Source organism: Ambystoma mexicanum, chromosome 2q (genome assembly GCF_040938575.1).
Source record: "Ambystoma mexicanum isolate Mex_15411 chromosome 2q, UKY_AmexF1_1, whole genome shotgun sequence".
Classification (NCBI taxonomy): Eukaryota; Metazoa; Chordata; class Amphibia; order Caudata; family Ambystomatidae; genus Ambystoma; species Ambystoma mexicanum.
Genome location: NC_090924.1, coordinates 877093326 through 877105563, shown reverse-complemented (window position 1 = coordinate 877105563; position 12238 = coordinate 877093326). Strand labels below are relative to the sequence as shown.

Below are 12238 nucleotides of genomic sequence, written 5' to 3'. Positions count from 1 at the left end.
ATTTCAGGGATTATGGTAGATGGTTATGGTAGATTGATCCACCTCATCTATTGTGCTCTCCAATAATCAGCTCTTGTAATGTCTATAGATGTGTTTCTGGCCATATCGAGTGTCTAGGCCTTGTCATTAGAGCCGATAGTTGGCTCCCATGTATGGGGTGTTTAAATCAATTGGGGTCCTTTTGACTCCCGGTAGTTATCAGGCCCCCTTTTTAGCGTTTAGCGTTTCATTTCCATTTAGGAGGTGGGAGCAGTTGTTTGTCGGAGGTAGAATTTGGCATCCTGGGATTGTCAATGCTCGTAAGGCGAAGTTTGTTATTTAAACCAAAGGAAGCCTCATCCATGGGTTGGCATAGTGAGTCTTCTACTGTTCCCTGTATGTCAATTCGAATCTCCCCCATTGTGCAAGCAGGGGGAGGGGGTTTGTCTCGGTCGATTTTGCAACTTTCTGATGTTTCTCGATTTGTGGCTGCCAGGGGAGCTTCAGAATATTGGATTGCAAGGGGGGGTACATAGCAAACATATGTCGATTATGTGGCTCAAAATTGTGAATTCCCCCGTTAGTGTCCCTCCAGCACATTCCTCTCATCCTCTTCCTCCCCCTTCTGTTCATACATACAGACACCCATTAAACGTATGCATGCAGCCAGCCCTTTTGAACTTGAGGAATGGCTGAAGTTGATTTTCTGGTCTTTCTCGATTATAAGCACCTCCATGGTTTGCAGTAAAGAGCACTGAAGCACAGGGAGAAAGGGATTTGTTGAAGGTCACACAATTTAACAAGTGAGGAGCTGTACTTCTAAACAAATATTTTGGTACCAAAGTCAGAAGTTCACAGTAAGAAAACCAGGGAGCCTCTCTCATCTCGTCGTGGTCTCTCTGGACCTCTCCAATCTTCCCATGTTAGCAGTGGAGAGGGGTTGGATGAAAGGGTGCAGTGTCCCTTCTTGACAAACAAACAAGGTGGACCAAGTGTTTGTAGGAGTTAGTGGATGTGGATGTGGATGCAGAGTGGGATTCGGGCCTTTGGGGAGAGAGGTGTGGATGAAGGATGAGGTTGCACCTCTGGGAGTGTGGAAAGAGGGTAGGGGTGTGCCTGGTTGATGTTAGTGGACTGAGGTAGAGGGATGGATTAAGTGTCTGTGTGCAGAGGGTGGAGTTAAAATGGGAATACAGATTGGGTTGGGATATGTCCCTGTGCGGCTGGCAGGGTTGATGGGGGTGGTGCTGTATGGGCGAAAGGTAGAGGAGGGGGATTGGTATGCAAGGGGATGTGCCTGTGTGGCTTTAGGATATGAAGTTAGGAAGGTTATGTCCCTTTGGCAGAAGGACAGATGGATTATGGGGGACGAGTGCATGGGGCTTTGAAGGATAGTGGTGATCACTTGTAGGGAAAAAGGTAAAGGGCCTGCAGGGTAGCAGAGATAGAGGATGGGACCGACACAAAAGCAATACAGTTTCAAACCACTCACGACTTTTCTTTTAATAATGGTGTAATTTTTCATTTCCTACCAGAAACACCAGCAATCAGAATGGCATATCCTGCCAAGTCAGCATTATTGCTATATATTTGCAAAAGTGTGTTTGTATGTTCAGGGTTGGCTCCAGCCCCATAACAATTGGTGGGCTGACATTTTGGCCCACAGTTTGGGTGTACTGGCGATCGTGAAACTTGACCAACCCCACCCATTCGCCCTGCGGGGTCTGGCCCTTTGCTATCAGTATAGGCGATTTAGGGAGATTGAACATTGTGATTATTCAAAAAATAGAAGTTAGGACACAATACAACATACACAAGGCTATAGCAGAAAGTGCATGTCAGCTACAGACCCGGGCAATTCCTTGGGTGGGGGTTGAGGGGTGTTGATAGTGGTCAGAGTGCTCAACTTGGACCTGTTGTAATAAGAAAAATACTCCTCCCTGCTAGTCGAATCTCTAATGTCTTGTGTCTCGGTAATTATTGCTAATACTCTGATATAGTTATTGCACTTGGTGGCAGCAGGGGTTCTGAGGTCCCTCCAAGGGCTTTCAAAAGTGTGTGCTTTAAACTTTTCAGGTCTCAAAAATAAAGAAAAGAAACTAAGCAGTAAGTGTATTTCTCACTTGTTGGGAACCCTAGTCTTGCTCAGATCCCATGCAGGAGTGTGAATATTGATACATTTGCATGGTTGCTTTGACTCTTCACCATATAACCTGTGGCACTGTGGGTTATTGGTCAAATTGCAACCTTGTGGATAAAAAGAAAAGCTAGGACTTAAGCACATGAACAGAATAGATCACTTTCAATCATCTTGTTTATGGTTTGAATCTGTCGGGATTATGGTCTACATATGTTTTGCCAGAGTCATGAAAAACCTCCAAATATAAAAGCTTTGTGATTAGGTCACATATGGATAACATTCTGAAGGAAGGTTCATAAGAGGGTTAGGTCAGAGCTGTTTGTTTACCTGTGTGTTCTTGGTCTCTGGTTCAGGGAGGCTGTTCTACCAGGACTGTGCTGGCTCCCAAGTCTGGCAGGGCTGGTCATGTAATCATTAGGAACAGTGGGAGGTTTTACAGGCTCCAATGTCTTATATGGAGTATTTCGCCTAAAAAAACAGAAATAAGTAAAAATGTGGATTTGATTAAAGACACCCCTTTGTGCCACTGACCATTCATGTAAAAAACATCTCAAACCCCAGAGTTGTTCCAAAAACTTTAGAGATTAACCATGCCTTTAATTTGTGAAAAATAATTTCTCATCATCCATGCTATAAAATTCCTACAAGAGAAATCAAAAGTTTGCAACTCCATTTCTAGCATGCTTGTACAACTACTGTTGCAATTAAGAGAATTGACAATGTGCACAACGAGGAACTGATGTCCTATTTTCCTGAGTGTTTGGACCCATTTGTCCTATGTGCAAAGCTTCTAAGTGACAATCTGCTTCGAAAAATTGATTTTTGCAAATAAACCTTGGCCTTTCATTATAGACAGATTCTACCCCCCCCCGACCTCGCACCCCCCAGCATGCTCCCCCACCCCCACACTTCTCATTTATCTCAGGGGTAGAGGGTACTCTAAATACTCCTTACCCCACCAATGTCCTACCCAAACAATTTGAACCATCTTGCATACAACTACCCTTACCACTCCCATCTTCTGTATATTTCTCAGTACTGGTTTACTCCCTGCACGTTGGACTGATTGGGCAGCAGGGGAAGTGGGGGAGGTCGTTTTGCATAGCCAAATTTCACATTAAACAAATCAAGCACAAAAAACATCAATGAATGATAGTTGTCCATTTTTTTTGTTATGCAATGTTTGATAAAACGTACTTAAAACACACAACCAAAAAATAGTTTTGTCAGGTAAATTAACAATTACTTAGTTAAAGAAGCTGAATCCTTCAGAATATTCTAGTCCTTGTTCCATTAACATAAACTGGAAGCAAATGTCATTCTACACTGATAGGACAAGATGGTAAAGTACCAGTCAAAAGCATTAAAGCGCCTTCTCAGTTGCTAAGGAAATGCAGAACAGCTCGCTGCCCCCACACTCCAAGCCCCTCCCTCCCAGGGAAGATCTATCCTTTGTAGGTGGTGCAGTAGTGCAATAATATTCATTTATATTTTTTTTGAATGTGAGTTTTGTACAAACGTATAAAACTTGACACATTTTAGCCAACAAATATTAAAAATACGAGAGATATAAAGATGTACAAAAAAACATAATATACATAATATGCACATCAAATCAATTCGTAAATTAAAACAAGTAGATAGGAATACGTTTCAGCAAGAAAACACACAAACATAATTCAAATTTACATATTCACATTCTATGGATTTAACCAATCACTGACTAAAGAAGAAGGAGCCTCTGAGCACAGGGGGCCACCATAGTACTTATTTTCATGAGAGTAGAGGCCTCACGCCACACCTGGAAAAGTGCTAGATGCAGTTTGGAGTTTACAGTATTAACACACTGATTCCAGAAGTCTGCCTGCTCTATGAACTCTGGGTTATGGACAAACTCACCTAGGTATTTAATACACTTTATTCTCATCCTGGGGCATAATGTTAGGACATGACGAGCAGTTTCAGATTCAGTAGATAGTTCACATATTCTACAATACCTTTCTGCTACAACCAAAGCCATTCCCGGACCACTAGCCGCCAGCACAGGCAGATGATTGAAGCGTAAGAGTAGAATAAAACGCCTCAGATGGTCCGACGGGCACAGATTTAAGTAAGGCTGCGCCTTCATAAAAGGTATAAAGAACACGCGTAATAAAGTTGTAGCTTTTCAAACTTTCAAGAGGGGTAAAGGTACTCTGCCAGTCCCACAAATTTAGGCGTCTGCGCATGCTGGTAATCAGACGCTCATTTTCCCTGCCCCAGTCGGGGGACTAGCTGATTTCTTCAAGCAAGGCATTCATCTGAGTTTCCAGTGTTTTCTGTTTGCCAGCCACTGAATCCTCTTTTATGGTCATGAGAAGCCCGTTTGTAGGATTGTTATTAAACCGAATATAAAATTCCACCCGCTTTCTCAGAACTATGGCCCTGAGAGAGGCGATTCCTAGTTCCAGCCTAATCATGGCCATAGGGATACATTGGGGGAGGCCTAGGATTTTCCTCCAGAACTTACCCTCCACAAGTTGTAACCATCCTAAATTCATATTAATCAGGGGTTCGAGACCATAGGTGACCATGGGAACCAGGCATTGGATGTATAGTTGGCGTGCCGCCCAAATTGAAAAACCACTCTGTTCGCGCGTGAACTTTTAGATCAATGGTGTAAATTGGGCAGATATGGTTCTGTGCACCTGGATGCATGTGGAATAGTTTCCTTTATGGTTGAATTCTACACCTAGATATTTGTACGTGAAAGTGTATTTAATTTCAGTCAGTCCCACCATCATGCAAGGCTTAGCCACTCTTCCAGCAGAATATAAGAGGAGGTTTGTTTTGCTGTGGTTGATGACAAGTTTGTTGGTCTCAGCATAGCGCCATAACTGCCCTGCGGATCTTAGGATCCCACTGAAAGTGTGATCTAGGATCACTTAAGTCATCCGCGTACGCCAGTATAGGGCAGTGGCAGGAGCCGATCTTTGGTGGACAGTTATTTATTCCCCTGCAAACATTCAGGGGCATCAGATACAAACAGATTGTAGAGAGTAGGGGCCGTCACGCATCCCTGCTTTACCCCTCTCAACTGCAGGATGGTTTAAGTCACGGCACCTTGATTGTCAAGTAGTATTATTCGTATGTAAGAGTTCAAGGTAGTATAGCAGGGCAATCCAATTTCCTCAGTTTATTCCATAGAAGGGTACGATTTACCAAGTCAAAGGCCGCCCTGAAATCCACCTAGAGGGCATATAACGGGTGATAAGCATGAACCAGGGCTTTAGTCCTCCATGCATTCATAAACAAATTAGGAGAGGTGGAATATCCAGCTCTAAAGCCACTTTGAAATGTATCTAATACACCATACACCAATACGCAGTAGTGCAATAAGACTTCCTTTCCCAAGGATGCTGGCTTGTGGCTGTGAACCAAGAAGAGATCAACCCTCTGCATTGTCCACAAGGCCTTCTGGGGCCTTGGTCCTAAATACCTTCAACTCTCTCTTCCCAAATATCTTCCTTCCCGAGCCCTTCGCTCATCCGCCTCCAACTCCCTCAGGGTCAGCCGCTTCTCGAAGCAACGAGCTGGGGGTAGATATCTCTCCGCGGCAGGGGCCTCCCTCTGGAACAGCCTTCCTGCCTCCCTGAAACTTGAGGAGAACCATCTCCGGTTCCGGAAGCACCTCAAAACCTTACTCTTTGCTTCTGCTTTCTCTCTCCCTTTCCCCTGCTGAACAGCTAATATTCTTCACTGAAACTGCACTGACTCTGCAACTGGACCACTCTTAACGGCCTCGGTCCTGGGCCCAGCCACTCTCCACTTGCACTGATGCCCTGGAACCCCTCTGCACTGCGGGACTGTCTCTGTATCCCTACAGCCCCCCCCCCCCTTTTCCAGCACTTGTTCTGCACTTACCTTGCACTTGCCACCAGCTGGCCCTATTTATTTATTACTTTACGCCACTTACCTTGTACTGCACTTCCCTCCCTCCCCTTGCACTTTTCCCCCTCCCCCACCCCTGCACTTGCGCGATCTGAATGACACCTGGCCTAGTAGGATCGTTGTCTGTCTCCCCTTGTTCCTCCCCTCCCTGCCTCGTCGCGCCTTGAAACACCCGTGTATAGGCGCGTTACAAATGCCATATCATATCATAACAGTGATATGGAGTATCACTATTAAAGAGCTGTGGTGTAAAACCTGGTCATCCATCCCAGGCTCCTTCAAGTCTAGTGTGACAGACTATTTGGTGAGGCAGAGGAAGGCACACAGAAGGAAATAACAGGAATGTATATTAATCTACATTGCTACTGCCAGGTATTCACACTCATACAGCAAGATCATAGAAGACAGACGCCTTTGGGGGCACAAAGAATATATAATTATTTATGACCTGTGCATTAATTATTTGGCAGTCAAGTCACCTTGAATCCCTCAAGACAGACATGACGCTGCGCTTGGCTCTTATTGCCTAATGCACAACTAAATAACTGCATAATGAAAACTGTCTAATTCTGAATGGTTGGTCAGAGACAAGTGCTTTCCCCAATGGAAGCAAGACCCACAAAAGGAGGATAACCTCCATGCAAGAGCAGTATTGGCTGATGGAAAGCTCAATTGAATGGAAAGGGTTGTTCTGCTGTACACTACAGTGTACATTGCATTCAAGGTCAATGGAAAGGTCCAAGAAGCATGCTGGAAATCATCTCATGACACTTTAAACACCTTTTAGAAATACTTAAAAAGTATGTCTGCAAAATAAACATTGAAGGAGCGCCAGTTCAGAAAACTGGGCGAAGTCGAACACTCCTAAATTACACTGCATAGAAAATATCACGACAAATTGCTCAGTAACCTGAAAGGTGGTTCTGCAGCAAAGATTTTGCTCCGGGTTTGAATAGCAATTACAGGCTGAACACCAAAATCCCTTATGCTCACCCTAGAGTGCCTCGTCCAGGCATGGGAGGGCTTGGCGGCTTCTGCGTGGGCGGATTGGTTCTCGATAGGGTGCCGGTTCTTGGAGCTTGGTTACCTCCATGCTGAAAAATAAAAGAAAGTGGTGTAGAAATTATTAACTTTCAACAAAACAATTGGATGAATTAACATTGTGTTACGAAGGGTTGCCAGACATGCTAGATTGCAGAAATTCTGTTGCAAGGGTTTCTCCCGCTCAAGCTTTGCTAGAGGTCTTACAACAGAACATCTAAGGCGAACAAGGACAACGTAATTAAGGACAGGGTCAGCTACAGGATACAAAGTAGCTTTTCCTTCTCTTTGGCGTACAGAAGGATTTATTATACATACTAACACTTCTTGGTTCCAAGTTTTCTTTATAAGTATACCTCTGAAAATGTGGGTATTGTCAATGGTAGACTGAAATAGGTAGCCACATTGATTTCAGACCTCTATTTCTTGGTGTCCTACATCCACACTTGTCTGGTAAACCTTCCATCAGAATGCATGTCAAAAACAGCGAGGCAGCTACAATTATCAGCAAAGCACTACACGTTATGTTAGACAAATTAATTTCTAGGCGAACGCTGATGTCAATATATCCAGGATATATTATCACATCCAGCCTAACGTTGCCACTTTGGAATGAGATGGTACAGGATTAATATATGAATAGAACCAGAGGAAAAGCAGACACGAGTACAGAGGTGCGTGGATATAGAGGGTTGCACAGCCTCCTCTATCTGGGAACAACGAAACTGTGGAGCAAACGAGAAATAACCTCTTACCTTGGCCTTTAGCCACTTAATGTTGGCAAAAGGAAAAAGAAAAAAAAGCAGAAATTAATCGCAGATTACGTACATTATTTAGGACACATTAAAAACTAAAATTAGAGGTCACTTCTCAGGCATTCCTTCCTCCCCATCTGTTTTGGGTTACCTTGCCCAGTCTTCCTTTTTTCATTTTCTCCTCAAAACTAATTTACACCACAAACTATACATTTTGATTTAAAGCACAAAGGTGTGCATGTATGAAATCGCTCGTACTGTTGGCAACATCTTCAAAAGGTAGATTATCACGTGTATTGTCACCTAATCCAATGCAACTAATATCTAAAAAGGCAAAATAGCAGCATGCGCTTTGGTGGAATGTATTCTAGCACATTCCATAAATATTACAGAACAGCATACAGATGCGGGCAGGATGCAAAATGGCTGAGAGACTGCTCCGCTTTACAAACTGATTTTTTAAGTGGAATTGGTTTTTATATTATCATATTACCATTATAGATGGTCATATCACCCAACGACTATGCTGTCAATGTAGTAAATGCTGGGAATCTACTTATTTCTACTCCGTTTTTTTTTTTTGGACAGTTGGGTTCAGTATAATACCATTCAATACAGTCCTTGGTTTAGCACTTTACACGAAGCCTCTGGCAAGGTCTTTGAAACTGGAAAGAAAGTCATCTCCAGCAATCAAAGACTAATATATATAATACATTAGTCACCATAATCTTATTTGTTATGCTTGCATCTGCTTAAATTCACATGCTATGCATAGGCCGACATCTAGTGGAAGCTGCGAGTATTACAGTTCAACTATGGTCTCACCAGCGCACTGTTATGATTCATCCCAAGTGTGGCAACACAACACAGTCCAACCAGCAAACGAAGCGATAGCCATCACCCAAGCACCAAATCTGGAGTAATGAGGCAACAACTCCAGTATTAAAAAGACAATCATTCGTTTACCTTCAACTCACGGTGCGGTGCAGACAAGCACACTTTGCCTATTAGGGTGAGCTACACAATTTGTTTGACTGATCTTGTTCATGGCTTACTAACCAGTCTTCTTTAAGTGCAGATGGCTGAAATACATTCGTTTATTGCAAAAAAAGGGAAAAGCCTGAACCACTACACACCCTAGATAGAATTCAATTACAGGTCTTAAGTGAGCAAATATACTACCCCATAAACTTGTTACATACTTATATCTTTTAATGGTGCTTCATACGGTATTTTACGGTGGAACCTAAACAATCTACTACTTAATCAAACTGGTCAGCCAAAGCGGCTGACGGCAAACAATGTGTTTAAACTCTGGCGGATGTACAGCCCATTCGCACAGTGCCTCATGCTGCAGCCAGGTTATTATCCAAATCACAAAATGTAGACCATACACTCATTCCATGAGAGCTTCTTTGCTGCAGGAGGCAATACTACTTCAAACCGTGTCCCAAGCCTACAAAACCGTCAGCACCTATTCAACACCACAGCAGGAAAGGCAAAGCTGGTATAAGAGTAAACATTCTGGAAGTAAATCCACAGGTTACTAAAAAATAAGTGTTTTGTGAACGAAAACGTTATATCGCTCCTTTAAGACTAAGGGTAAAAGAACATTACTTACAGAAACGTGCCGTAATGTAGGCTTATCATTGTCGCTTAACTTCTGTTGATGGTTGTGTTTTTTTATTGTTCGAGGGTAACTGTACCAACATTGGCATATGTTTTTTTCCCCAGCCCATATTAGCCTCATCATAGATCTTCAAACCATTCACAAAAATACATACTTTACCCGCCAGACAGACCACTTGCAACAGCAATTAAGAATGTAGCTTTAAGATTTGAATTCTTTGCAGCCTGCCAGTTTACCAACCTCCCTCCTATGTCAGAAGGCTGATCAACTTGGATACAAGTCTTCAATACGCAAGAGTATTCATGCTCGCTTTTTATTTGTTGAGCATAAAATTCCCCTTACCAAACTATCCTTCAGTGTATTTTATCGTTACTCTTTTAAAGGTAAAAAAACAAAGTTTGGGGAAAAGTACGATACTCTCATTGCACTGGGTATATATGTTCAGACAGTTTGCAACTCTCAACCAAGAACAAAGGACTCTTTTTCCCTAAACCCTTGACTGTACCACTACACTAGTTCAACTATTTGTACGTTTAAGACTGCACCCAGTCTTACATAACTTTCATAAACACATTTTTAGATATGGCCCAAATAAGATGGACACTGATGAATACGCTGTTGTGAAAACTCATAGGGAGCAATAAACCCAGTGGTGTACAGCCGGGAAGGGGGCAAGGGGAGGTGGCTGCCTCCCCTCCCCCCCAGAGTCCAGTGTGCCCCCCAATCCTCCTGCTGGTGCCCTATTATCCACCCCTATACCACCGGCACAAAAAGCTGCCTCTGCTACTGAATAAACAAATGAGACTGGCAAAAGAGAACGACGCAGCGCGTCAAATAATTAGCCGGCCACACAGATACACGGAGAGCAGAGATTTTGGGCAACATTTACACCCGAGAAATACAGGATAATGAGGGAACCACGGAACGCCAAATGAAACAGTTTAGTGGAACATTTAAAACAAATCAGCATGGCTTAAGTTCGTTTGTATATGGACTGTATGAAGCCAACAGTAATGTTTTGGTACACTTTTGTGAAATGGAACTACTGCCCGCCCTACAGATAAGGGGTTATCAGCCACTTTTACTTCCTATAAATAGGCAAATCTAACCAGAAAATCAAGATTGGGAGTAATACTCCCAACAAAAAATAGGAAACCAACACATAGGAGCTTGTTCCCCTGCTTTCAACCACACCGCTCCATGGATAGGTTTGGACCAGTAGTAGGAAGAAACGACGATTAGTGCCTGATCTGAAGAGGTAAACATGTAGATTTCGTTTTTTTTTTCCATACAAGTTTTGCCCTTTTGTTTCAACAATACAGAAAATAAACTCCCATCCCCCAAGTCACCCTTCCCAGGTCTCGATAGGTCCAGTTCCCCCTCAGTTGGGTATTGCTCTTCCCATATTCTCCAGGTTCGTGCAGGTAAGACCCCCTCTTTCTTCTCTTAGGTTCTGGGACTGGCGCCCCCTTCCGCACCCTGCGCTTCTCCCTTCAATGTTGGAGTTTCCAATGCCCGGTCGGAGGTGGGTTCTTAGATTACTCCCACTAGTTTCATCCTCTTTGGGCACCATGCCTGTCTGGAGTCCTTCATAAGGAATTTCATCACTAGGTCCCCATCCATAAGGAATCTATGGTGATCCCCGTCCACGGCCCCGCGAAGGGAGTAGGATACCCACTCCGTGGCTACAAATTCCCATATCTTCACCACCCATTTGTGTTCTGTGGGTACAATCTTTGATTGCCACTTGCAGGCTATGTGCAAAGCTCCGGCCATTACCATAATCACAAAGACTTTGCATTGCGCTCTCAAGGGTAGGCTCTCCAGTTCTCCTCTCAGACCGAGAATGAACAGGCCTAGGGTGAACTTTCAGACATTGCCACCAAATGTGTCTCCAGTTTCCCTCCTCCCCGGATTCCCTCCAGCAGAGCCTGGAAGCAGTTAGGTAGATTGTAGATGGCCTCGTAAGGGCAAGGTGCCATTGGTACATCATCTTTAGCAAGATTTTGTGTATCTGCAGTGACTGTGCTGTTTTGGGGATGGTGGACCACAATCCTGCCCATTGTTCCCCTTCTATAGGTTGGTCCGTCTCTTTTTCCCAGTTTATCATGAATTGTCTGACCCCCTAACCCCCCTTCTTTAATTCGGCTGTATATTGCCCCCACTATGTGTTTGTCCCCTGCGTTGATGGGAACGCATTTCTCGAATGGGGTCATGGCTCTTGTTGCCACTTTAGGCTACCCTCGAATGGAAGGTCCAATAACATCCGGGTCAAACTTGGTAGCCCGCAGCCAGGCAGTCCTTCTCATGTCTGTGGCGATCCAGATGGCACAGCCTGAGGTGTCTATGTGCCACTGTGGACTCCATGTCGTCTTGGGCCACCAACTTTGCTTCTGTCAGCCCCGCCAGGAAGTCGGCTATTTCCAGCCAAAGCCTCTGGTTAGCGGCTGCGAGCAGGGCATCTGCATTCTCCTGACAAAGGTGCACAGAGGCATTGGAGTAGATCTTTCCATATGCTGACAAGATCTTCTCCTCCTTGCCTAGCAGGACCGAAGACTAGGTGGCCGATGAAGACTTAGGCTTAGAGTAGATGGTGGCTGCAGCAATCACTGAAGAGTGCGGTTGAGGGTGTGCCGAGAGCAAGAGTGTATCCCACTCGAATTGCCTGTACTTGGTGTTGAGGCTTCCGATTGATGGGCTGCAGTGAATGGGGTTTAAGCCATCCTTTCTTGGCCAAGGCAACAACATCCTTTTGCATCGGAA

General features: G+C 44.1%; 1 protein-coding gene across 8 annotated transcripts in view; it reads right to left on the bottom strand.

Moving 5' to 3' along the window:
• The window catches only part of ABI1 (abl interactor 1), an 816248-nt gene that overhangs the window by 307612 nt on the left and 496398 nt on the right, over positions 1-12238 (bottom strand). For all 8 annotated transcript variants that reach the window (XM_069648123.1, XM_069648125.1, XM_069648127.1 and 5 more), the window contains exons 4-5: positions 7043-7143; positions 2447-2587 (exon numbers count right to left, since the gene is read on the bottom strand). In XM_069648123.1, coding sequence (XP_069504224.1) covers positions 2447-2587; positions 7043-7143 — 242 coding nt within the window. The remainder of the gene's footprint in view (positions 1-2446; positions 2588-7042; positions 7144-12238) is intronic.